The 27,701-nt window shown below is 46.9% G+C and overlaps 2 protein-coding genes across 6 annotated transcripts in view; one reads left to right on the top strand and one right to left on the bottom strand.

Moving 5' to 3' along the window:
- SLC26A1 (solute carrier family 26 member 1) overlaps positions 1-24,609 on the top strand; it is a 56,374-nt gene extending 31,765 nt beyond the window's left edge. Inside the window, exons 1-4 of one of the 5 annotated variants that reach the window (XM_082204840.1) lie at positions 4,690-5,225; positions 9,449-9,553; positions 17,085-17,698; positions 19,987-24,609. In XM_082204840.1, coding sequence (XP_082060966.1) covers positions 17,108-17,698; positions 19,987-21,489 — 2,094 coding nt within the window. In that variant the 5' untranslated portion in view covers positions 4,690-5,225; positions 9,449-9,553; positions 17,085-17,107 and the 3' untranslated portion in view covers positions 21,490-24,609. Of the gene's footprint in view, positions 1-4,689; positions 5,230-9,448; positions 9,554-17,084; positions 17,699-19,986 lie in introns of those variants that run through there. The other 4 variants (XM_082204839.1, XM_082204843.1, XM_082204841.1 and 1 more) reach the window with 4 other exon arrangements.
- Positions 1-27,701, bottom strand: part of IDUA (alpha-L-iduronidase) — a 66,315-nt gene that overhangs the window by 36,088 nt on the left and 2,526 nt on the right. The window contains exon 2 of the mRNA XM_082204867.1: positions 25,965-26,105. Within this exon, the coding sequence (XP_082060993.1) occupies positions 25,965-26,105 (141 nt within the window). The remainder of the gene's footprint in view (positions 1-25,964; positions 26,106-27,701) is intronic.

The following is a 27,701-nucleotide window of genomic DNA, read 5'->3' as shown; positions in this document are numbered from 1 at the left end:
AGCAGGGAGCAACGGGAGCTCACCCTGTCGCAGGGATTTGAACTGCCGACCTTCTGATCGGCAAGTCCTAGGCTCTGTGGTTTAACCCACAGCACCACCCGTGTTCCTTTTAATCCGCAAATTGGCTCCAGCTGAACACACAAACTGTACAGCTAGCGAGCAGAACCCATGACCATCGTCTGCTAAGGGAAGCATCACATGGAGGAAAAGTGAGCCAGCGAGTGGGTTTAAAGTTCAATTATATATGTTTGGCCTTTATCTAAATAGCACTGCTCAAATTGCTTATTTGGGCGTCCGCAAATCTATAAGAATAAAAATGACAAAGAATTTAACAAATGATATATGCCACAATTAATTACTACAACGATGGGGCAATCTTATACACACTTACCCTGGGAATAAATTCCATTTATGGCAGCTAGATTTACTGGATTTTTCCATTGAGATTCCTGAGTTGCAGAGTGTTGGACTAGTTGACGCTTGCAACGCTACAATTCTATGATTCCAGGTGGACACGTACAGGGTTGTACATCAGTGCACAGGGCAAAAACTAACATCCATTATTCTTATAGGCCAGGACATACACCAGGTAAGTTCTCTTGTTTTTATTAGCATGCTTTTCACAGCAGAATACTTCGTTGCATTGGCGCAGCACTCTCAAAGACGGCTCACTTCAGTATCGCTTCCTGGGGAACCTGTTGCTGGACTCCATCTCCCATCATCCCTGAGCATGGGAATATGCTGGCTGGGGCTGATGGGAGTTGGAGTCCAACAGCATCTAGGGAGACCCTATAGACTCCCCACCCCCATGGCAGTGGCTTGTAGTCATAGAATTGCAAAGTTTGAAAGGACCACAAAAGTCATCCTGTCTAGTCCAAAGCCCTGCAACACAGGAATCTTTTTGCCCAACACGGGGCTTCAACCAACAACCCTGAGATTAAGAGTCTGTTGCTCCACCAGTTATGTACCGTATTTTTCGCTCCATAGGGCGCACCTGACCATAGGGCGCACCTAGTTTTCAGAGGGGGAAATCAAGGAAAAAAATACGATCCCCCCCAGCTCTGGGAGCAGCGGACAGGCCCTGTGCGCTGCTCCCAGACCTTCTCCCTGCTTTTGCCGGTGGTGGGGGAATTCCCTCATCTTCCGCAAAAGCCCACAGGAGCCACGCACCCTTTAAGGAGCGCACGGCTCCTGTGGGCTTTTCTACTAGGAGGGAGAAGGGACTGACGCAGCCAGTCAGTCCCTTGTCCCTCCTCGGGGAAAAGCCCCCAAGAGTGGCGCGCTCTTTAAAGGGTGTGTGGCTCCTGTGGGCTTTTCTAGGAGGTGGGAGAAGGGACTGATGCGGCCAGTCAGTTCCTTCTCCCTCCTGGGGAAAAGCCCGCAAGAGCCGCACAGAGCTTGTGTGCGGCTCTTGGGGGCTTTTCCTGCCTGCCTCCCCCCTGCATTCGCTCCACAGGATGCACACACTTTTTCCCTTGCTTTTTAGGAGGGAAAAAGTGTGTCCTATAGAGCGAAAAATACGGTATATAAATATGAAGCTGTTGAAGGAGGCAATTGGTCCATCTAGTTTGGTAATGTCTGCCCTGGCTGGCAGCGGGGTTTTCCAGCCTTGCTATGACTTGTCCTTTCATGGTACTAAACCAGTGGAAATATATAGCAGAACGTCCACCCAAGGACATCCTCTGTGGTTACTCCTGCATTGAATGGGACATCCAGATAAGATGGCTTATGAATGTGTTCAGTGAAGGAATAACATCATAAGCAAGAGGCTCGCAAATATACCGTACTTTTCCGTGTTAAGACTAGGCTTTTTCACTCTAAATTAAGGTTTAAAAACTGGGGGCGTCTTATACACGGGTAGTTGGTAGGGGTAACTGGTGATCAGTTGCAGCCGTGAGCTGCTGATTGTCATTGCCGATTTGGTGTGTGATTGGTGGCTGTGGCAAGGGTTTATTTGCATTGGCTGTGGATAAATCTGTGTGTGATTGGTTGCTGCATCAAGGGCTGCTGAGGATTGGCTGCCACTGTGGCAATTGTGCTTGCTATTTACTTCCGGTGTTGGCGATCAGGCAGACGCTTGTTGCAGATGCGAGCGATTGTCATCGAGCGGCGCAACCAATTGCAACCATCCAATTAGTGATTTACTGCATTCCTCCACAAAAGAAGGGACGCGGGTGGCGCTGTGGGTTAAACCACAGAGCCTAGGGCTTGCCGATCAGAAGGTCGGCGGTTTGAATCCCCACGATGGGGTGAGTTCCCGTTGCTTGGTCCCTGCTCCTGCCAACCTAGCAGTTCGAAAGCACGTCAAAGTGCAAGTAGATAAATAGATACCGCTCTGGCGGGAAGGTAAACGGCATTTCCGTGCGCTGCTCTGGTTCGCCAGAAGAGGCTTAGTCATGCTGGCCACATGACCCGGAAGCTGTACAGCGGCTCCCTCAGCCAGTAAAGCGAGATGAGCACCGCAACCCCAGAGTCGGCCACGACTGGACCTAATGGTCAGGGGTCCCTTTACTTTTACCTTTACCCTTACCCACAAAAGAAGCTCAACAACTCCAATCCTCCCCCCAAAAAGCTCATCAACTTTGGGCCATTTTCTGAAATTGGAGTCCCCCAAAATAGGGGGTGTCTTATACACAGGGGCGTGTTATACACGGGAAAGTATAGTATGTTTGGCCAATTTGGCAGGAACACAAAGTCTAGATTGGAGGTAGCGAATGTGCTATCCTCTCAATGTTGTTAGACTCCAGCTCTCGATGGCCAGTGATCAACATCTAGAGATGAAATATGTGCAGACAAGAGATAAAAGAGCATGGCTAGACAATTATCTCATGGGTCAGTAGGAATCTTGTCTGATACAACCTGGCGAGTTAATGTTTTGCCGTTCATCTCGTTACGTTATTATATTCGTAATTATAAGGTTGAGGAGCAATTTGGCTCCCCAGAGGCAGGAGAAACCCGAGACAGAAAAACAGCAGATGCAAGCTTGCGTGTTCACAGAAACGTACCGGCAATTGCGCAGGCATATAATTCCAAACACTAGTAAATATACAGGAGACAGCATAAAATTTGCTCCATGTGATTTACATTAGTGGTTCTTAACCTCTCTTAAATTGAAGACCGCCACCTCTAAATTAAATAGTTGGCAGCCCTCCTTTAAACTCAGCTATTGCACTTTTCTTCTAGGATTGCAATTCAGCACAGGCTAAGAGCACCAGGGAGGGCGAGGTGAGGCCTGCACACAAGAGGTTCTTTCTAGTTTGCTGCAGCCACGTGCACCGGTGAAGAGGCAAGCTGTTGGTTTTTTTAATGCAGATCCCTATTTAGAGCTATCCTTATTTAGAGCTAAGGGTTTCCTCTTCAGCATGTGATGGAAAACTCGAAGAAAGCTCGCTATCCCCTTTTCCTTTATTATTCCTATTGGAGAATACTTGAAAATTGACTCGGAAGCCATAACTTGAGAATCCACTAATTTATATTTTAAAGCAGGAAATTGGCAGTGCTGATCCTACAGCAAGATAGCCATACAGTCGCGAACAGAATGCATTCTGGAAGTCCATTCCACTTCCAAAACGTATACAGTTGTACCTCGGAAGTCGAATGGAATCCGTTCTGGAAGTCCGTTCCACTTCCAAAACATTCGGAAACCAAAGCGTGGCTTCCAGTTAGCTGCAAGAAGCTCCTGCAGCCAATTGGAAGCCACGCTGGATGTTCGGGTTCCAAAGAAAGTTCACAAACCGGAACACTTACTTCTGGGTTTGCGGCGTTTGGGAGTAAAAACATTTGACTCCCGAGGTACAACTGTATTTGAGGACTACAGTGGTACCTCGGGTTAGGAACTTAATTTGTTCTAGAGGTCCGTTCTTAACCTGAAGCTGTTCTTAACCTGAGATACCACTTTAGCTAATGGGGCCTCCCGCTGCCACCACTGCGGCGCGATTTCTCTTCTCATCCTGAAACAAAGTTCTTAACCCAAGGTGCTATTTCTGGGTTAGCAGAGTCTGTAACCCGAAGCGTCTGTAACCCAGTGGCGTAGCGTGGGGGGTGCAGGGGGGGCCGGCCGCACCGGGCGCAACATCTGGGGGTTAGGGTTAGGGGGCGCAAATCCACGGGTTAGGGGGCACAAATTACTTGCCTTGCCCCGGGTGCTGACAATCCACGCTACGCCACTGCTGTAACCCAAGGTACCACTGTACACACATCCAACTTCCTGAGGCCAGCCAGACTGCTACCTCTTGCCTGGTTTTTTCAAAAATTATTTTTGACAAGCAGTGGGTTGGATCCAGGATTTGCTCAGCGCTTTCACTCATGCAACACCTTTTTGGACGGAGGAGGAAGGCAACTTTCACTTATTCTTCCTTCCACCTATAGCCCCCTTTAATGCTGCTCCAAAGGGTTGGGGGACGCACTGGAACAGTACCAGGGAGGGGGGAAGAGGCAGAGAGAACTAGTGACACTTGCCTCTCTCTTAATTCCTCCAGCAGGAGCCTCTGCTAGATCAGAGTCTCTTCCACAAACAGAAGGAGCCCTTCCATTCATGTAACAGCAAGTCAAGATCCAACTGGGTACCATTAGTCCTGGAGCCAAAGAATGTCACGTCAGTTCCTTATTGTATAAAAAGAAGGCTCATTTAGCTATTAGTGTACTATTAGCTCATAGTAAATGAAGCCTTATCTCAGCATTTAGCACACCCAGTTTTGCCCTGCAGTCCGCATTGCCAATATACAATAATCTGATCTTTGTAAATTAAATACATCAGAGTTTCTGATAGTTCCAGTTATACATTAAGCCACCCATAAAAAAAGACATATAGTTGGATTTTGCAAAAAAAGTCCCACTGCCAAACAAAACAAGTTGTTCTGAGTCCTCCTTTAAGTTATTGCTACTGTCAGAGACAAGGTTTCTCGGATCAATTATTACACAGGCTACACTTTAAAGGATTATAGCTTGTCTAATGTTTGCCACTGAAAAGTGAACAAGTAAACAGTTGAGGTCAAATGGTTTATAGTTGGGAACAGGGCGAGTGGAAACACAGGAGGTTTCGGATTGTACTTTGTGGTCCTTTGTTTACGCCACTCAATATTTACCTAGCACGGCTTACGGTACAGCCCACAAGTATTAAAGCGTATTCACCTCCCTCCTCAGCATCCACCTGCCTGAGTGCAGAGATTGTGGAAGGCAGGTGTGATTCTCATTTGTTACTTGCTTCACATGCATTGCTGACCAAGGTAGGTAAGAAAAGCATATTCTTCTTTCACATTGCAAGAGCTTAAATGTCTGTGTGATATCACAGGTGAAAAGGGGAATGGCATAAATATAAATACAGTAACAAAAACAATAGATCTGTTGTGATATATATATATATATATATATAGTATAGGTTTTGGTGTCTTCGGGTGTCTTCCCGTGTAAGAGTCGGGGTGTCTGTGCGACGTTTCGACGAGGTCTCACTCGTCATCTTCAGGCTGGTGCTTTCGGCTTCTTGTTACTGGAACAGAGCAGAATCTGGTGTTTGAGTTCCTATAAATACTGTTGAGGGGTGTGGTGTATAGCCTCCAACGTTCTGGGCAGAGAGGAAGTTCCTAGATTAGTGTGCCTCTTCTTCTTTTGTTCCTTAATTACTTGAGGGATATCTTGAGTGATTTCATGAGTGATATTCTGAATACCACTGGGTGGGTCATTAAGTGTAGATTAGTTGCTAAAGCTTTTGTGTCTTGACCTCTTGAGCTTGTGAAGAGTTTTTCTGAGAAGATGGCTGTGCTGCATTTAGTTGTGCTCTGGCTTGGCTTCGTGTATAGGGGCGAGCTGTGGTTTTGTGCCTTGTGCCAGCCAGATCTGTGTAGGGATTGCAGGGGGGTGCAGCATCCGGAGGTGCCACTATAGTTTGGCTACTGGATGGAGTCTGTAATATGTCTGTGGAGAGGGTCTGGGTTTGGGTCTGGTGTGGTTGATTGGTGACGGCGTTCTGTGTGCCTCTGGTTCTGGTGTCGGTTTTTGTGGGGAGGGCTAATTTCCAGATGTCTGGCAGGCGGGACGTGTCGTCACGCTTGTTCATGTTGTGAGGGTGTTTCTCTATCTCGATGGCTTCCATGATTATTCTCTTGTGGTGATGTTCCATGTTAAAGAGCAATTTGGAATCTGCAAAATTAATTTCGTGTCCTGTTTCTTTCATGTGTTGGAAAAGAGAGGAAGTTTTTTCTTCTTTTTTGACGGCATTCTTGTGTTCTGCGATACGTGCATTTATTCGTCTGTTTGTTTGTCCAATGTACGTGGCTGGGCAGACTTTGCAGGGTATTTCATAGACCCCTTGGTTTTCCAGCTGGATTTTGTCTTTTGGGTTTCTGAGGATATTGGCTATTTTTTGGTTGGTGCAGAAGGCTGTTTTGATATTGTGTTTATGGAGGATTTTGCTGATTTTGTCTGTAGTGCCCTTGATATAAGGAAGGAGGGCCATGCCATTGTTATCTTCTGTGTCTTGGTTTTTGGGGGGTGTTTCTTTTTGGATTAGCTTCGTAACCCTGTTTTTCTGGTATCCATTGGCGATTAACACATTTGAGAGATTCTGTAACTCAGTTGTCAAGTGGTCTTTGTCAGCCAGGCGTTTGGTTCTGGAGATGAGAGTCTTGGCTACGGAGTTTATTTGTGCAGGGTGGTGGTGTGATTGTGCATGTAAGTAGCGGTTGGTGTGTGTTTTTTTCATCTCCAGAACCAAACGCCTGGCTGACAAAGACCACTTGACAACTGAGTTACAGAATCTCTCAAATGTGTTAATCGCCAATGGATACCAGAAAAACAGGGTTACGAAGCTAATCCAAAAAGAAACACCCCCCAAAAACCAAGACACAGAAGATAACAATGGCATGGCCCTCCTTCCTTATATCAAGGGCACTACAGACAAAATCAGCAAAATCCTCCATAAACACAATATCAAAACAGCCTTCTGCACCAACCAAAAAATAGCCAATATCCTCAGAAACCCAAAAGACAAAATCCAGCTGGAAAACCAAGGGGTCTATGAAATACCCTGCAAAGTCTGCCCAGCCACGTACATTGGACAAACAAACAGACGAATAAATGCACGTATCGCAGAACACAAGAATGCCGTCAAAAAAGAAGAAAAAACTTCCTCTCTTTTCCAACACATGAAAGAAACAGGACACGAAATTAATTTTGCAGATTCCAAATTGCTCTTTAACATGGAACATCACCACAAGAGAATAATCATGGAAGCCATCGAGATAGAGAAACACCCTCACAACATGAACAAGCGTGACGACACGTCCCGCCTGCCAGACATCTGGAAATTAGCCCTCCCCACAAAAACCGACACCAGAACCAGAGGCACACAGAACGCCGTCACCAATCAACCACACCAGACCCAAACCCAGACCCTCTCCACAGACATATTACAGACTCCATCCAGTAGCCAAACTATAGTGGCACCTCCGGATGCTGCACCCCCCTGCAATCCCTACACAGATCTGGCTGGCACAAGGCACAAAACCACAGCTCGCCCCTATACACGAAGCCAAGCCAGAGCACAACTAAATGCAGCACAGCCATCTTCTCAGAAAAACTCTTCACAAGCTCAAGAGGTCAAGACACAAAAGCTTTAGCAACTAATCTACACTTAATGACCCACCCAGTGGTATTCAGAATATCACTCATGAAATCACTCAAGATATCCCTCAAGTAATTAAGGAACAAAAGAAGAAGAGGCACACTAATCTAGGAACTTCCTCTCTGCCCAGAACGTTGGAGGCTATACACCACACCCCTCAACAGTATTTATAGGAACTCAAACACCAGATTCTGCTCTGTTCCAGTAACAAGAAGCCGAAAGCACCAGCCTGAAGATGACGAGTGAGACCTCGTCGAAACGTCGCACAGACACCCCGACTCTTACACGGGAAGACACCCGAAGACACCAAAACCTGCATTCCTGTACCCGTGAAAATCTACGAAAGCATATATAGTATAGTGTATATATTCATTCATTCAAGAAGGTACCATAGGTTTCAGCGTGCTTCCAGTGTCAAACGCTGGTGGGTTTGATTTGTTTTTGCAGGATGTGTGGCTTAGCTCTTTTTGGAGAGGATGAAGACGGTAGCTTTGAAATAAGAGAATATTCCTCTGATCAGGTCATTAGCGATCAGAGCCAGTCTTGCCCCCGTTTGAGAGAACTGTTTATAGTGCCACTAATTTCAATTCCACAAGGTGCTTGCTCATGCCATTTCCTCTCTGCAAAATGCTTTCGGCACTCTCTTTGTGGCGCGTGAAAACCAGCTTTGGCTAGGACAGTAGGCATTCATGCAGCACTTTTTCTGGGTGTTCCAAGTATTTAACTTCTTTAGAAGAATTTGCAAGTGGCTTGGTGTTTTTTTTAAAAAAATCTCTTGGCGGTTTGCATCAGTGTCAAATAATAAACAGCTAAAATCGGTAAAACTTAAAAGCAAGTGTATGTAAACTAAATTGTATGTTTGCATAGGCTTGCTGAGATAAATAAGTAAAAGGGTTTAGGAGAGGTCTAGAAGAAGACAAGGGAGGTGCCTGCTGAATCTTAACAGGCAGGGAATGGCAACGCATAAGGCAGTAGTCAATGAACTTGTTCCTTTACGGTGTTTCCAAAACTTGGGTCTCCAGCTGTTTTTGGATTACAACTCCCGTCATCCCAAACTAGCAAGACCAGTGGTCAGGGATGATGGGAACTGTAGTCCAAAAACAGCTGGAGACCCAGGTTTGAGAAACACTGCTAGCACAATGATTCAGACTTGTGCAACAGAACTCCCCTCCCTCTCTCGCTGTGCCCACCACACTCCCTTCGTAATCTGCTCTGGAGGATTGCGGGAACCCCTAGAACAGATCTAGGGGAAACGCATGGGGAGGAGGGAGAGGGGACGGAAATCCAAGCGCTACTCTGGATACAACCCATTGAAAGATCGACTCCCCACAGATGTGGACCTCGGCAATGCTGGATGGCAATAACCTTAAATAGACTGGAAAGAGAAGCTGCTGAATTGCAACTCATTACCAAACTTAAAACCATGGAGAGACCTGGTCTGAACAAAGACATTGGATTCTTATCTCATTATACATGACTAAGCCATTTTTCACCTTCTCACCCCTTGCCTTTTCCTGTAAGACCTATTGCAGTCGTTAAGAGTCGTCAACAGGCTCATCTCAGCTATCTGCCAATCTCCCATTCCCACCACCCTTCTGAGTAATACCCCTCCCCACCTTCTCACTATATAGAAGGATCTGGCTACTTCTGTTTCAGTGTATCTGAAGAAGTGTGCATGCACACGAAAGCTCATACCAAGAACTAACTTAGTTGGTCTTTAAGATGCTACTGGAAGGAATTTTTTTTTATTTTGGCAATAACCTTGTAAAGTAATATGGTTATATGGTTCAATGAAAACATTTTTAAGGGCCCTTCTCTCTGTTCCCTCAGCCTGGAAGGTGCAGTCATTTGCGGCAAGGAGGGCGGCCTGTTCAGTCGTGGCCTCATGACCATGGGATTACCTTCTGCAAGACGCATCCGCCCGCAAGCCTTTAGGTGATTGTGCTAAGCTGATTTATTGAGTGGAGATCTGCTGGCATTATTAATTTATTTATTTATTTGTCTGCCTGGAAGCACAGGGACATTTGAAATGGCTTCATATTTATTAGCATGATGCGTGTATGTTTTCATTCTGTTTTTAACGATTGTCAGCTGCCTTGAGCTTCTGAAAAGTCAGATTAAAAAATGTTCTAAATTAATATTATCCCCACATAGCAGATGTGGAAACGGAGGTGGGGAGAACAGGTTGCCTGAAGCACCAGTACGCTCGTTGATGAGTTGAGACCCTGTCCCGGCTACTTCCTAGCTCACCGCTCACACTCTAAACCTTTAGGCCTTATTTCCTTTCAATGGGTTCATTTTGTGCCTAGGACGACATCAGACTGAGTCAGCCCAAGGTGGCAACTGAATGTCTGTGATGAGAAAATGGGTCAAACAAGACACTATAAAAGTGTGCTTTGTCCCATTTTTCATTATTTTACTTTATTATTTATTTCACAAGCTTTATATACAACTGGATTATAATAAAACCTCAAAGCGGTTTACAAAAAGAGTATTGCACTATTTGCTTCGGCTGGGGAGGGCAGGATATAAATAAAATTTATTATTATTAAAAAAATAAAATTATCAGTAAAAAAAAGTAAAAGCTTCAGTGGTACCTTGGGTTAAGAACTTAATTCATTCTGGAGGTCCGTTCTTAACCTGAAACTGTTCTTACCCTGAAGCTCCACTTTAGCTAATGGGGCCTCCGGCTGCTGCCGTGCCGCTGTTGTATGATTTCTGTTCTCATCCTGAAGCAAAGTTCTTAACCCGAGGTACTATTTCTGGGTTAGCAGAGTCTGTAACCTGAAGCGTCTGTAACCCAAGGTACCACTATATGTAAATCATCTCCCCACCCCCGAAAAAAATCAACGATAAGCTAAAAACCAGATTAAAACACAATATTTTACATGTTTGGATAAAAGGTAAAGGGACCCCTGACCATTAGGTACAGTCTTGGCCAACTCTGGGATTGCGGCGCTCATCTCACTTTATCGGCCGAGGGAGTCGGCATACAGCTTCCAGGTCATGTGGCCAGCATGACTAAGCTGCTTCTGGCAAACCAGAGCAGCGCACGGAAACGCCATTTACCTTCCTGCGGGAGTGGTACCTATTAATCTACTTGTACTTTGACATGCTTTCGAACTGCTAGGTTGGCAGGAGCAGGGACCGAGCAACGGGAGCTCATCCTGTCGCGGGGATTCGAACCGCTGACCTTCTGATCGGCAAGTCCTAGGCTCTGTGGTTTAACCCACAGCGCCACCTGCGTCCCCACATGTCTGGATAGCCTTGCTTAAACAAGCCTAGCATGCACTGAAAAGAACGCAGGAAAAGCACCTTCCTGACTTCATGAAGCAGGGGGTTCCAAAAAGATTGATCTCTTACAAGTGCATAATGAATATTATATGGCACCTATAACAGCACCAGTTCTGCCAATCGAAGCTGTTGGGTTGGCATATACACTGGTGTCCCGCAAGACGAATGCCTCGCAAGACGGAAAACTCGCTAGACGAAAGAGTTTTCCGTTTTGGAGGTGCTTCGCAAAACGAATTTCCTATGGGCTTGCTTCGCAAGACGACAATGTCTTGCAAGTTCCTGCTGTTTTTTTTTTTCCTTTACCCCCCTTTTTCTAAGCCGCTAAGCCGCTTATCAGATCAGCAGATAAGCCGCTAAAAGCCGCTAATCCGCTAATCCGTCAATGGGCTTGCCTCGCAAGACGAAAAAACCGCTAGACGAACGGATTATTTTCGTCTTGCGAGGCACCACTGTACGGAGTAATGCTGTCAGCACCCGTCTGTCTCAAGAGACAATGGAGTGTTCCTCTGGGGGTGAAGTCAAACCCCTGGGTTAGCAGCACCAAAGTGACCTCCCGGGGGCGCAAGCCTGGGCAGCGTGTCTGGAGGTCCTGGGCTGCCCAGACGACAAGACGCCCCTCTTGGCCTCACTGATGGGGTCCAAAGGAAAGCAGAGCAAAATGTCTGGCACCAGCTTGGGGCTATATATATATATTATTAAGATGATAAAGGTAAAGGGACCCCTGCCCATTAAGTCCAGTCGTGACCAACTCTGGGGTTGCGCGCTCAACTCGCTCTATAGGCTGAGGGAGCCAGTGTTTGTCCGCAGACAGCTTCCGGGTCATGTGGCCAACATGACTAAGCCACTTCTGGTGAACCAGAGCAGCACACGGAAACGCCGTTTACCTTCCCGCCAGAGAGGTACCTATTTATCTACTTGCACTTTGACGTGCTTTTGAACTGCTAGGTTGGCAGAAGCAGGGACCGAACAACAGGAGCTCACCCCGTTGCGGGGATTCGAACCGCCGACCTTCCTATCGGCAAGCCCTAGGCTCTGTCTTTTAACCCACAGCGCCACCAGCGTCCCTTTCATTAAGATGATACTTTTTCTTTAAAGACTGATATGTTATCCTAACACTGTTAGTATTCTAAGCCTTACCTGAAAGTTCCAGCCTTCTAAGCAGCTTCCTTTTAAATAATTTTCTTCCAGCTGGAATGCTGTTACATGCTACCAGTTTCCTGACATTTGACTTGGTAGTTAACATTCAGCACACAAAAATAGGACAAAGAGGGAGCAGGTCAGGTCAAGGGAACTTCTCAGAGTTTTTTTAATTGCCCTGATTCTTTAACTAGTTTACTTGGGTACATTTCTGCTTCCAAGAAAATCATTAAGCAGTGCTGTACCATCTCACAGAAAGCAATAAACATCATTTATGGCAAAACAAAGTAAAAGACGGGTTGTTTGAAGCGGAAATTTCAACAAAACGCTATAAAAGGAGTGTTCTTTAACCTTTAGCAACTATAGTCTTGCTCAGAGTCTCAAATTGAAACCTCTGATTTACTGAAATAATATTCCCCTTAAGCTTTGATGCATTATGGGAGAGCTGCTAATAGCTAAAATGTGTGTGTGTGTGTGTGTGTGTGTGTGTGTGTGTGTGTGTGTGTGTATAATATTCCCTGTTAACTACCATGTTCTGTGACCTACAAAGTTATATGTGACTTACCTCCTAGTAAGCTTATTTACATAATTACAGTGGTACCTCGGGTTAAGTACTTAATTCGTTCCGGAGGTCCGTTCTTAACCTGAAACTGTTCTTAACCTGAAGCACCACTTAAGCTAATGGGGCCTCCTGCCGCCGCTGCACGATTTCTGTTCTCATCCTGAAGCAAAGTTCTTAACCTGAAGCACTCTTTCTGGGTTAGCAGAGTCTGTAACCTGAAGCGTATGTAACCTGAAGCGTATGTAACCCGAGGTACCACTGTAACGCTTTTCAGGGGAGCCTCATGCACAAAGCAGTTTACGTTAAAGGGAAAAGAGAGATGGAACAATATTTCCTTTTTTTAAAGAGCTTGATAGTTCCTCCCATTAGGCCAAGATGGCCCTCTGGTGGCAGGTGTTCAATGGAGCCATCTCAGCTGGAAAGCCAGGAGCTAGAGATACTGAACATCTCCCCGGGCTCTTCTGTCTTTTTGCTCTCTTCCCTTCCTCTCAGACCTCTCCTCGCCTACTTCTTGCACCTCGGTGAGTTAGCAAACGTAACCTGGGCACAGGGCGGCAGCAACAGGGTGTGCAGACAGGGACGTTCTGGTGGCTTTAGACTTCCATTTATTTATTTAAGGTATCGGTATACAGTGGTACCTCGGGTTAAGTACTTAATTCGTTCTGGAGTTCCGTTCTTAACCTGAAACTGTTCTTAACCTGAAGCACCACTTCAGCTAATGGGGCCTCCCGCTGCCGCCGCGCTGCTGGAGCACGATTTCTGTTCTCATCCTGAAGCAAAGTTCTTAACCTGAAGCACTATTTCTGGGTTAGCGGAGTCTGTAACCTGAAGCGTATGTAACCTGAAGCGTATGTACCCCGAGGTACCACTGTACTGAGATGTTGCTCTCTGACAGCACAATGTTCTTTCAGAAAAGACACCTCTCAAAATATTATGTGAACAGTCCTTACAATCCTTAAGAAAAGACCTCTCTTACATCTAACCACCATAGCTACAGAGGGATAACTAAATATATCCATTAAGACACGATACTTAATATATACATATATATCTTGACACCCACAGTGTAATGTGGGCATCCATCTCACTCTCTCTTTTCCTCAAGCGACCATGGAGGGCACCTTTGTGGGTCTAATCAAACTTGGCACCAGCTTAGTTTCAGGAGTTGCTGGAAGGAGGCGTACAAGGCACCATCCAACAGTCTTAGAGACTCCACTCCAGATTCGTGTAGGGTTTATTTCTTAGACTTCTCTTCTCCCAGAGATATCCCACAAGGCAATGGAGGTTTGAGATGGGTAATAATAATAATAATAATAATAATAATAATTTTATTACGGCCGTAGGCCCATACAGATAAAAACAAGACATAAATAACAGCTTGTGCACATGGGAAAAAACAGCCGCTAAAACACTACTATAACAATAAAATACTATAAGATGGAATGGCGTACTACGCCTTAAATAGCTTGTGGTGCTCCTTGGCAACGCTTTTGGGTAAGGACAGCGACCAGAAACCTAGCCACTTTCAGGGTCGTATGGGTATCCTTATCCTGCAAGATTTGGGCAAGGTTTGAGATGGGTTTTCCTTCTCCTAGATGGGCTACCTTCCCAGGTTGATGAGCCCCATCTGCCCCTCACTTCCCCCGACAGCAGGTGCAGAAACTGCCTTCTTGACCATTGGAGCCACCATCGGTCTCAACTGCTCAATTTGCTGGAGCCAGTGTACTGTATAAATAAGGCATGTCCAGCTCCCAAGAGACTGCGATCTACTCCCACTATAAAAAAAAACTGGCAGTGATCAACCCATTGGATTGACCAAAGTTGTTGAGCTTTCTTTTTTTTTTTTTTGGGTGATCGCTCAGGATGACGCAATCGAACAGAAATGCCCCACGATCGACTAGTAGACATGCCTGGTACACATAAAATAATAGTAATTCCCAGTCGGAGTAGCAATAGACAGGTGACTGTGTTAGATCTTTCACCAGTTTGGCAAGCATGCAGTAGCAATCTGTGCTAATCCTACTCAGAGTAGACCCACTAGAATTAAGGGACTAAGTCATGGCCATTCATTTCAACGGGCCTACTCTGAGTAGGACTAACATTGGAGACTACCTAATGTTCTCAGTCCCAGATATAACAACATTTCAGACTCGACTGTATAAAAATGATGGGATGAGATGGGGCTGGGGTCTCGTTGAAGTTGGGGGGGGGGAATCTTTCCTAATTCCAGGTGCCTCCCTATATCCCATGCCAAGCCCACAGAGCAATGAAATTGTAAGACTGGGTCGCAAGCAGTTTCTGGGCTGGCAACTGAATTTGAAGAACTAAAATTGGTTCCTGAATGGTGGGAGCTTCGTTGAGAGGGAGACTTCCTATAAAAAAAAGACCTGCGGATAGAAATAGACTTAGATCTCTAGTAACAAAAAGCAAGGCACAGATGCTTTATCTTTTTAAAAATGAGCATGATTCCTTGTTTAAAGGCGCTGTGAGGTGAACCTATAAAGCCCTAAAGCTGGTTTCATTTTCCTCTAGCAGTCCCTGCTGGTAGACTTTCTATTTCAACTGGACATGTAATATAGAAAAGGATGTACAGCGCTGCTTTAAGCACTAACCATAATCTTCTATCTGTTTTGGAAACTTCTGTATATGCTGCAGCAATAAATCTATTTGCTGTTTTAATTGGGCTGTTTGTTTAAATGAGCAATCCTATAGAGAAATTATAGTGAAGAAAGAAATGCCAGCACTTCACTGGTAAAAGATAAAGGACTCTTGGACGGTTAAGTCCAGTCAAAGATGACTACGGGTTGTGGCACTCATCTCGCATTCAGGCTGAGGGAGCCGGCGTTTGTCCACAGACAGCTTTCTGGGTCATGTGGCCAATATAATTAAACCGCTTCTGGCGCAACGGAACACCGTGACAGAAACCAGAGCGCACGGAAATGCCGTTTACCTTCCTGCTGCAGCGGTACCTATTTATCTACTCGCACTGGCGTGCTTTCGAGCTGCTAGGTTGGCAGTAGCTGGGACAGAGCAATGGGAGCTCACTCCATCACGGGGATTCAAATTGCCGACCTTCTGATCAGCAAGCCCAAGAGGCTCAGTGGTTTAGACCACAGCGCCACAGGAGGAGAGAGTGGGGGGGGGGACACAAGCAGAAAATAGCATAATGCTTGCTGTGGCAGCAGCACAGCCCACACCCCACAGGAAAGAAGCAATGAACTCACAAGGACACTTCTCTGACCCCAAGACACACAGCACCCCGTATCCTCATGCTATGAGACCACATAGCAGAGGCAGCCCCAGCCCCACAGGTAACGTCTCCAGCCACCCCTAATGGCAGGTCTTTGAGCCCCCCACTTCATGCCACACACTCTTCACTAGTAATGATTTGAGCACAGCACACAAAAAGAAGGGAAGGAGTAGCCGTATGATACAGCACCTAAACCAGGGGTTGGCAAGGTTTACCTCGCCTGGGCCGGTTCACTCCAGCGGAGATCCCTCCATGGGCCGAATCGCGCCCGCAGTTTCCGGCGTCTACGTAGACATGATTTCTGGTGTCTGTGCATGTGCGATTTCTGGTGCCACGGAAGTGAGTCCCTGCACCGTGCTGCGCTGGTTTAGCACAGCGTGGACTCGCGAGTGGCGGCTCAATTCGGGGGCGGCTCGGGGGCCAGTTAAATGACCCCCGTGGGCCGCTTGTGGTCCAAGGTTGCAGACCCCTGACCTAAACAGCTCCCCCTTTCCACAGTGCTCTTGGGATAAGGTTTCGAGACTTACCAAAGCAGAAGAAGGCTCGTTTGCCAAGCAGGCGAAAGGACGGGGCAGGCGTGCAACAGCAAAAGCCACAGGGAGCAGCATATGCAGGGCCAGGCAAGCAAATAGTCGGTAGAACATGAGATTCTTAAATCTTAAGGTTGTGGGTTCGAGCCCCGCGTTGGGCAAAACATTCAGGGGGTTGGACTAGATCAGTGTTCCCCAACCTTGGGCCTCCAGCTGTTTTTGGACTACAACTCCCATCAACCCTCGCTAGCAAGACCAGTGGTCAAGGATGATGGGAATTGTAGTCCAAAAACAGCTGGAGGCCCAAGGTTGGGAAACACTGGACTAGATGACTCTCATGGTCTATGCAGTGCTTTTTTTCTAAAACAATGTTTAGGAGTGCTCTCATTTTCCTACTCATATTGAAATACTGCCCCTCAATGAGGCCAAACGTAGATTCACAAAATGTTTAGGGGTATGTGTACCACCAGGAAAAAAGCACTGATTTTATGACTCTATTATTAATTTAAATAGCCCAGAATCTTTGTGATGGAATAGTGTATACACACAGTAATAGTAATAATAATATTTTCTTTTTCCAAAAACACCAACTCCATGCTAAACTATACATTAGCTTGATTGCAGTATGATAAGAGAAACAGAAAATGTGCTTCATGACCAGACCATTCAAATGTTAATCTGTTTACATCCCAGGAACTGATTAACACAGACCTAGAATGGAGAAGGAAATGGAGACGGGCGGACTGGAAAACGGATCTCCTTTCCAGCTTTACATGGAAAGAAAGACTCCGGTCAAGATGAGGAAGACAGACATGCTGAAAAGCCAGCTGAGAAAAAACTGCTCCTGCAGCACAAAACGGGTGAAAAGGGCAGCCACGGACTTCTTCCCTGTGCTGCAATGGCTTCCCAAATACAACTGCAAAGAGTATGTTTGGGGGGACGTCATGTCCGGCCTGGTGATCGGGATCATTTTAGTCCCTCAAGCGATCGCCTACTCCCTGCTGGCAGGTCTGAAGCCCATTTATAGCCTTTATACCTCCTTCTTTGCCAACATCATCTACTTCCTCATGGGCACCTCGCGACACGTGTCCGTTGGCATCTTCAGCTTATTAAGCCTACTGGTCGGGCAGGTGGTGGACAGAGAACTGCTGCTGGCAGGATTCGACCTCGATGACGACTCTCAGGAAGGCCCCTTGAATGTTACGCTTCACAATGTTACCCTTGACGTGATGAGCACCGAATGTGGGAAAGATTGCTATGCCATTGGGGTAGCGACAGCGGTGACCTTAATGGCTGGCATCTATCAGGTAATGTCTTCACCTGCCCTTTAGGCTGCAGTTACAGTGTGTACTTACCACTGCCTCTTCTTACGGTTGTTCCAAGTCACAACCACGGCAAACCTGGAAGTAACTGGCAGGTTTGCTGCTGTTCGCGCATGCGCAGGAGCGGCAATCGCCGTTCGCACATGTGCAGAAGCGGGCAATCGCCACCTGTGCACAATGGCGCCTCTCCCAGAGACCCATTTCGACCTCTGGACTGACCTCTGGAACGGATTATGGTCGCGAATAGAGGTTCCACTGTATGTGTGTTTATTTAATCCTCCATCACCCCAGTGGTGTAGCACAGTGTTTCCCAACCACTGTTCCGCGGCACACTAGTGTGCCGCGAGATGTTGCCTGGTGTGCCGCGGGAAAAATTTAAAAATTCGAAAGATTTTTTTTTTAAGTCAAATTTTCGATTGGGGCACCGTCACTAGATGACCCCTGGGGTTCCCTCCCTCCTCCTCCTCCTCCTCCGGGGAGGCCCTTCCTGGCTCTCGGCCAAGGCTTGGCGGCTGCCACTCACTCACTCGCTCGCCCACCCGTCCCTCCATCCCTGCACCCGGCCTCTCCCCCTCCGTCCCCGGCTCGGGGGCTGCCGGGATCCGTAGTCCCCTCGCCCTTGGGCTCCGCGCCCGCGTGGGACGCGCGAACTATGTTTCCCAGCGTGGCCTGGCGGGCCGGGCGTTTTGTTTGAAGCGCTCTTCTCCCGGCCATGGAATGAGCGCAGCGGCGGCGGCCGGGCAGGCAGGGGCTCTTCCGCGCAGACCCCGCGCAGCCTGCCTGCGCCCCCGCGGAGATCGGGCGGCAGGATGGAGCCCGGGGATCCCCGCGGAGGCGGAGCGGCGGCGGCGGAGGCTGCCCCCCAGGTAGGGCTGCGTCGGGGTTTTTTTATTTTTGCAATGCTGCATCCGCGCCAGAGGGGACGCATTGGACCGCGGGGAGACCCCTTGGCAGGCGTGCAAGGCAATGCATGCGTGCAGGTGTTGCATGGAGTGCAGTGCAATGCAATGGCAACGCGGCGCCCTGCATGCATGCATGCAACTTCCACCGGCGCTCCGGACTTGGCAGGTGAGGGGGGGCCCCAGTGGGCGGCAGAGAGAGCCAGGAGGGCGAAGGGGAGCCGGGGGGGAGCAGCGCTGCTCCCCGAGCCGAGCCCGGGGGGAAACTTTGGCGTCGTTGCGCCGGGTGTTGGAAGCGGAGGCTGGCGGGGGCCCCTCACCTGCAAAACCTGGTCGCCTCTCATATATTTCGTGCATTGCATTCATCGCCCGCTTTCTCCTCCAAGGAGCTCCCGGGGGCGCGCGTGGTTCTCCCCGTGTTATCCTCGCAACAACAGCCCTGCGAGGTGGGTCAGGCGAGTGGCCCAAGGGAGCACCCAGGGATTGTCCTGGCCAGGTGGGGTGATTTGAACCCTGCTCTCTGCCCGGTCTTCGTCCTCATTTAGCCCCCACATGTGCATGACTGTGCATGACTGAGGTTTTTCCCCCTCGTCTTGGCTATGGTGTGAGTCTGTGCTGTTAATTAATGGGGTTCTGCCTTCGGAGAAGATGAGCCAGCCCTCAAGGAGGTGATTATGTAATTTGCTAGCAATTCATGTCCCTCCCGGCGTGAATTTTTTCTTGAGATTTACTCCCAAAACCTGTCTCTCACGTATGAGTATAGCTGCAAAATTGCGCTAAAAAATGAGGTGGTCTAGGCTTGCCACCGCAGATAGTGCTTACAGAACTCCATTTTTTTCTGTACAAGACAGAGAAGGGGAGATGAATAAAATGAAAAATGCCAGAGGCAGGGGCAGCGTCCTGCCATTAACCGAAGCCACTGTTGCACCTTACACTTGTTCTCGCTCTCCTGTAGGGATGAAATAAGATGCTGTGTGGGTTGTCTCTGACCATCTCTCCGCTGGCAGGAAGTAAAATCTTTCGGAGAATACACCTTGGGGGCTGAGACAACCCTCTCCAGTTCTGTTTCCTGCCATCTCCACTGCAGGTTATATTGCCAGCTGCTCAATGCATGGCAAAAGAGAAGAGGCAGGAATGCCACCTTGGAAGGGATTTTTCCATCATTGTTCCTTGTCTTCCTTCTTTTTCCACTCCCTTCTGCTACTGCTGCTGGGTTTTTACTCTCTCTTGGCTCCATAGATCTTCCCTTCCCTCCTTCTTGGTCTTTAGTTTTGTGCTTAAATAAGCTGGGGGGGGGGGGCGCAGAGGCAGCCTCCTGTCCTTAACCAAAGCCACAGCTGTGTCTTACGCTTTCTCTCGTTTTTCCCCTCACAGGTACTGATGGGGATTTTCCGCTTAGGCTTCGTCTCGATGTATCTTTCCGAACCCGTACTAGACGGGTTCGCAACCGGCGCTTCCGTAACCATTTTAACAGCTCAAGTGAAGTATCTCATTGGGGTAAAAATCCCCCGTGCCCAGGGATACGGGATCTTGATAACCACCTGGGTCAACATCTTCCGCAACATCGCCCAGGCCAACCTCTGCGATGTGGTCACGAGCGCCATCTGCATCACTGTGCTGGTGACCGCCAAGGAACTGGGAGACAGGTATAAGCACAGACTCAAGGTCCCTCTTCCCACGGAGCTGGTGGTGATTGTGGCGGCAACCTTGGTTTCCCACTACGGGCGCCTGAACGAAGCCTACGCCTCCAGCGTGTCGGGCGAAATCCCCACCGGATTTATCCCTCCCCAGGTGCCCAGTTTACGCCTCATGCAGAGAGTCGCCCTCGACGCCTTCCCTCTCGCCATCGTCGGCTTCGCCTTCACCGTTTCGCTCTCGGAAATGTTTGCCAAGAAGTACGCCTACACCGTCAGGGCCAACCAGGAAATGTTTGCCATCGGCTTCTGCAACATCATCCCAGCTTTCTTCCACTGCTTTGCCACCAGCGCGGCACTGGCGAAAACCCTGGTCAAAGCATCGACCGGGTGCCAGACCCAGGTGTCCAGTGTCGTGAGTGCTGTGGTTGTGTTGCTGGTGCTGCTTTTCTTTGCGCCCCTCTTCTTCAACTTGCAGAAGTGCGTTCTGGCGTGCATCATCATCGTCAGCCTGAGAGGAGCCCTTCAGAAATTCAGGGACGTCCCCCAGCGCTACCGCCTGGACCGAACGGATGCCCTGGTGTGGTGCGTCACCATGCTCTCCTCTGCCTTGATCAGCACCGAATTGGGGCTCCTGGTTGGGGCAGTTTTCTCCATCCTGTGCGTCATCGGCCGCACCCAGCGCCCTCGCGCTGCCTTGCTGGGGCAGATTGGGAGCACTGTCTTTTATGAAGACGACGGGGAATACAAGAACCTCCTTCCTGTGCCAAGGGTCAAGATATTCCGATTCGAAGCCCCACTTTATTATGCAAATAAGGATTTCTTCCTGAAGTGCCTCCACAACAGGACCGGGCTGGATCCTGCTGTGGAAATGGCCAAAAGGAATAAAGCCAAGAGGAAAGGGCAACAGAGTCTTGAAAAGGGATTTGGGCAGGGAGATACGACTTCACGCTTGGTTAATAAACACAGCGACTTCCAGGCTGTCGTCATAGACTGCTCTTCCATTCCATTTTTGGACACAGCTGGTGTTAGCGCCTTAAAAGACACACTGAAAGACTATCAGGAACTGCAGATCAGCATCCTTCTAGCTTGCTGCAATCCCTCTGTGATAGCTTCCCTGGAAAGAGGGGGCTACTTGGGAAGCGCAAGCAAAGACAAGCACAAATTGCTGTTTCACAGCGTGCACAGTGCTGTCCAGTTTGCAAGAGAGAGGGAAGTTTCAATGGACGATTCAGTTGTATAGTCTGTGGCCCTCTACTGGCAGCTGAGGATTTCTGCATTCACTGCAAATAGGTTGTGGTCTTCAACACATCGAGCCCTCCTTGAAGCACAGTGCGAAATATGGGACCACTTTCAAAGTGTTCAACTTTAATGGATACCCAGTACTACAAATGCAACCCAATGTATTTTAATCTTAAAAGCTAGGTCAGTAAACATACATAGCGCCAGTTCAGACATAACATTACACCATTGTTTAGTGTGCCTGGAATGTGCTCCAGGAAGTGCTTCTCTTCCTCCATCTACAAAACCAATTTTCTGTTCTGTACCAGCTCAGGAAACCGGTTCATTCCAAGTGCAAACAAACAGGATCAAGGTGTGGTTTCAGATCCTAGTTCGGCAACCAACCATGATTCAGAATCATAGTGACATTCCCATTGTTTATTGTTATATCCGACCCAAGACACTGTGGTACCTCAAGGTTACATTTATTTCACTGCAAGGCTGTTTTGTTCTGAGAGCTATCCTTGACGAAACTTCTTGCTGGGAGGAGGCAGGTTTTATCAAACAGATAACCCCCTTAGATCAGTGGTTGTCAACCAGTGTGCCGTGGCACCCTGGGGTGCCTTGAATGATGGTCAGGGGTGCAACACTGGCCTTTGTCTCTTTTTCCTTCCCTCCCTCCTCTGATGCCCTCTCGCCTCTCTGCCTCCCCAAGGCTTGCATAGCAGTTTGTTGCAACAGCCCTGGCTACCAGCTCCTCAGGCGAATGGTGCCTCTGGTAGGCAACTCTTTGGGGCAAAGGGTGGGGGCAGTTCAGAGACCAGGGGCAGCAGCAGCGGCTGCCCAGAGGACTCCCAAGGAGAAGGGAGAGGCGAGGAGGCTGAGGGAACACTCCACAAGGGTGTTCGGAAAAGGGTGTGAGGCTGCCGGCTCTGCAGGCAATGGGTGACATAACTGGGCTCCTGAGCCCCACAGGGGTACCAGCAGAGGGAATGTAGTTGACTAAGGGAGCCATGGACTCAAAAAGGTTGAAAACCTCTGCCATAGATCATAGCTTCATTGGGCTCTCTTTGCTCACTGTGATGCAGAACGCTTGCAAGTCTCCTGCCAAGATGGATATTTTAAACATGTGGCATTTTAGGAGATGGACGAAGATACTCTGGAATCAGACACAAATCCAAATAGTGCTCATCCCCCACTGGGGCATGCAAACATAAGATAATGGAACCTGAACAAACTACACATTTGATTTTACCAGTGCAGCAGTACTGAACTAGCATGGACCAGCACTGATAAAGATAATGGTCTCACCCTCCCATCTCACTCTTCTATGTATGCCTATGGGTGAAGGGGAGGTTTTTTCCCCTCCACCAGAGAATGATATGTGGAGGTAGAAGGTATTCTAGCTCAGTAGATATAAATCAAATCTGTCGGTGCCTCAAACTATTTGGAGCTTCTAAGAAACCAGCACGGGTGGCGCTGAGGGTTAAAAGACAGAGCACAGGGCTTGCCGATCGGAAGGTCGGCGGTTCGAATCCCCGCGACGGGGTGAGCTCCCGTTGTTCGGTCCCTGCTCCTGCCAGCCTAGCAGTTCAAAAGCACATCAAAGTGCAAGTAGATAAATAGATACCGCTCTGGCAGGAAGGTAAACGGTGTTTCCGTGTGCTGCTCTGGTTCCCCAGAAGCGGCTTAGTCATGCTGGCCACATGACCCAGAAGCTGTAGGCCAGCTCCCTCGGCCAATAAAGCAAGGTGAGCGCCGCAACCCCAGAGTCGGTCACGACTGGACCTAATGGTCAGGGGTCCCTTTACCTTTACCTTACTCTGGAATTTGTTTTGAATACCAGGACTGAGGTCTGAAATATGTGAAGTAATGATTAAAAAGTGTGCCTGCAGGCACGTGCAAAGTGCCTTCTCCTCAATCCTGAGCTAGAGCAGCCTATTCCCACATATTTCAGATTAAGAAGCAGAGTTTTGCCTCCTATCCTCCTGGTGGTACAGCAGTACAACTACTAGCAAATTTGCAAAGCTAAGCAGGGTCAGGTATGGTTTCAGATTGGAAGTGACCTCCCCCACCCCCCAAAAAAGCTAAACAACTTAATTTCTTTATTTTGGGTTAAATACACGAAAAAATACGGTATATCCTGGTCTTATACACGAAAAAATACGGTATATCCTGGTCTTGGAAGTTGGGAGAAGCAGGTGGGAGCTACCCAGGCCAGCCACACTTTGTGGACTCTGAACAATCTGTAAATTTGTGCTCTTCTCTCGGTTCTGCCGGCCTTAAACAAACCACTGAAAAGCCTTCTTGTGGATTTAGCAGTGCCTGTCAATGACTCCTCCTATCCTCTTTCTACTTTGGAGGGTTGGGGAAAACCCCTAGAACAGATTTAGGGGGCGTATGAGGGGAGGAGAAGAGGGAACGTTCTATTGTACAATGAGAAAGCCTTGCGCTGATGGAACTATTTACTTAGCATGATGCTGAATACAATTCAATGGTTCTAGCTTAGTCAACTAGAATACCTCAGAATAGAGCATGTGAAGAATGCTGTTGTTATTTTAACTAGCAGGAACACTCAAGTGTACAACAAAACCACCACCAGGTAATCTGTAGTACAGCCTCTTAAAACATGTAAGGTCAGCACATTTCAGTTTGCAATGTACTAACTCGGCTATTTCTTATATTTTGTGTTCTAAATCCCCTCTATTTAACCCTCCAAAATAAGTAGCCCACTGTCTATATAACCAGTTTAAGCCCTGGAAACTATTCCGTAACATACATAATGATTTATCACAGATTACTAAATTAATCTGGAATCAGAGTATTGACAAAGCTTTTTAAATACACATTAAACTGGTGAACATTTTGAAATCATAGTATTACTTACAACTTGGCAAAAATTAACAATGAAAAGGTTTTGTTTTGCTCATCGCATAGTAAACGATTGCCGCCCATATATATGCAAGTTCATTTCTTGATGTGGAGTTATTTTCTAAGCGAGCTGCTGCTATGTACTTTGTGCTTTTAATATTTTTAAAAAATATATAATGTATTGTATTCTTGGCAGCAGCTGACCTTCAGATGGACTTATCAACAATAACAAAAAAGTACACTTTGGCAGAAAATATAAAACATTTAAGAGTATTGTTGTCATGTTATGTTCTTGAATGCTATGAAGAGATCACATTCTTCCAGAATGTAGGGTGGAACTGAGCAAGAAGTTGCAAAGCTGGATTCCTGTTTGCATCCCATATGAATGGGAGCCATGTTCAAGAAAGCGATAATCATTTTTTGTCATGCCATACCATGCATGAATATCATTGAAAATGAAGTATCTTTGATACCATTGAAAAACAATACCGTTAGAAACATAGATTTGAAAATAAGGGATCAGCAGCCAAAATAAGGGATTTTCCGGGCACAGGTATGTTCAACTTCTGAGCCCCTCCGAGCCAAAGGCAGAAAGCCCAGCCAGCTGCCAAATGAAGCCTCAAGCGGTGGTTCCCACAGCGCAGCAACCCGGCAAAGGGGATGCAGCAAGGAAAACCACTGTTACCTCTCCGCTGGGAAGCGCTGAGCAAAGGCGGGTCCCCAGGCAACCCGGCCGATTTGATTGGCACAAGGCATGCAAGCTCCACCCCCAGTCATTCGTAGACTCCTTATTGGGTGAGCAACGCAGCCAAGCAACACAGTTGGAGCCTCCCTCCTCCCTGGCCAGCAGGGAGGGAGGGAGAGGAGCTGCTTCCTTTGAAACCCGGGAAATTTAAGGGGCATCATCAATAAGGGATAGCAGTGGGACACAGCGCTGGGATAAGGGAGTTTCCCACCAAAAAAGGGACGGTTGACAGCTATGGTTAGAAGAGGTCTCTAACAGACAGCACGTGGTCAGGTTTCTATCAGAATAAACCTTACTGTCAAAAATGCTTATGGTTCTTTGCCACGGAGCCCTTGCGTGTTGCATACAATTCTAAGGCATGTGAAAAGCCTTGAAGTATAGCAGAGAACCAATGAAGCCTTGTGGAAACTACTCATTTTTATATTGATAAGCTCCCAAGGCACACCATTTAGAACCCTTAAAAATTTGAAATCCCATCCCATTTGTGTCCAGCCAGGATGACTGGTACCTTCGGTGGATTTATTTGAAGGGTTAAAGTTAAATCCTTTTTAAAAAACCCTTCCACCTAAGCGCTCCCTCCAAAGATGGAATAGTTCCACCATCTCCTCTTCATGCAATTTACCAGGTCAGTCCAGTTTAACTAAGACTATAGTAGGGTTGCCATACATATCCGGAATACTGCAGTCAGCAGCAGTGTCTGGACAGAATTTTTTTTTTGGGGGGGGGGGAATTCTGGGAAAATCCGGACGTACGGTAGCTCATGTTAGGAGTGTTGTCTTTCCATAAAAACAGCTAAGGAACGGCATTTTTTCCCCTGGTGATTTTGCCCAAAAAGCTTAACAACTTTGGCAAAAAAGAAAGAAAGACAGAATTTAACTTACCTGACTTGAATAAGTTCCAGGAGCCAGTGGATTCGAATTTGCTCGATGCCATTGTGTGGCACAGAAGAAATATAAGCCAGGTTAATTATTTGGTCCTTACCGAGATCAAATAAATCTGCTTTCCTGTGTGGCAGAGGAGGACTGAAAAGATGACGAAAGTAATATTAATTAGAATAAAAGAGAAAGAAAAGAGTTTAATATCAAAGCCAAAAAACCAACAAATACAAAAAGAAATTAAAGCTTTGCCGACTCAATTTCTCTAATTATAAATCAAGAAATAGAATGGAAAATAAAATTAATGAAAGAGAGAAATTTTGAATCTGCAAATAAGTGTGGAAAATTGCTGGCCTGGCAATTAAAAAAGAGGCAGAAACAAAATACTATTACAAATATTGTATCTGATGGAAAATCTGTGGAAAACCCTGCAGATATAAGGAAATGCTTTCAGAAATATTTCAAACAACTGTATAAAAGAGGTAAAGAAGATATGGACAAAATTGAGCAGTTTCTTAAGGTAAATGAAATGCAGAAAATTCCCAGAGATAAAAGATCCTTACTCAATTACATGATTACAAGACAGGAAGTTGAGACAGCAATAAACCAAATGCAATTAGGCAAAGCCCCAGGACCAGATGGTTTGTCTGGCAAATATTATAAAACTTTGAAAGATTGGTTAATCCATCCGCTGGCAGATGTATGTAATAAGATATTAATAGGGGAGAAAGCACCTGAAACCTGGAAAGATGCATATATAAACCTGATACCGAAACCAGAGCAGGATAGATCGGATGTTAAGAATTATAGACCAATCTCATTACTTAATGTTGTCTATAAAATATTTGTAAATATTTTGGCTAATAGATTGAAAAAGGTCTTAATAGAATATATATATAAAGACCAGGCAGGATTTCTGCCTGGGAGACATATGAAAGATAATATTAGGAATATAATTGACACATTAGAAAGATTAGAGGCCAAAAGAAATTGTAAAGCTTTATTAATGTTTATTGATGCCTTCACATATATTATTTCAGCAATCCTTCCAACACCCTTGCTAGGTGAGTCAGTATTATCCCTATGTTGCAAGTGAGGGTTGCAATGGGGGGGGGGATGGCTGTGTTTGGAGCCTTCCCCCCCCCCCCGCCTTCATGCAGCCAGCAAATGAACCAGGAAGTCTTTCCATTAATGATAGCTTCCCATTTTGTACAACCAAATACAGTGGTGCCTTGCAAGACGAAATTAATTCGTTCCACGAGTTTTTTCGTCTAGCGAATTTTTCGTCTTGCGAAGCACGGTGTCGGAAAAGTTTTGGAAAAGCTTCAAAAATCGCCAAAAACCTCAAAAAAGGCTACCACACCGCGTTCTCTGAGTTGCTCCTCGAAGTCAAGTCACAACTGTATTAACGGTGTTAAGAAAAAGGAAACAAACTTGCAAAAAACGCAAAACGTTTTCGTCTTGCGAAGCAAGCCCATAGGGAAATTCGTCTTGCGAAGCAGCTCAAAAACCACAAAACCCTTTCGTCTAGTGAGTTTTTCGTCTTGCGAGGCATTCGTCTTGCGGGGCACCACTGTATTGGTTTAATATTCTGGCTTGTTCTTATGGAACAGGAAACTATGATTAATTTAAGACTCTTGGTTTAATTACAACTAGCAAGAAGGAGCTGTGTATGCGGTTAGAAAGCTTGTGTATATTTGCTTCAAAATCCAAGTAGTTACAGTTTTTTGAATTGGCTCAGTG

This window comes from Podarcis vaucheri, assembly GCF_965113315.1.
Source record: "Podarcis vaucheri genome assembly, chromosome: 17".
Taxonomy (NCBI): Eukaryota; Metazoa; Chordata; class Lepidosauria; order Squamata; family Lacertidae; genus Podarcis; species Podarcis vaucheri.
This window is presented reverse-complemented; position numbering and strand designations above follow the sequence as displayed.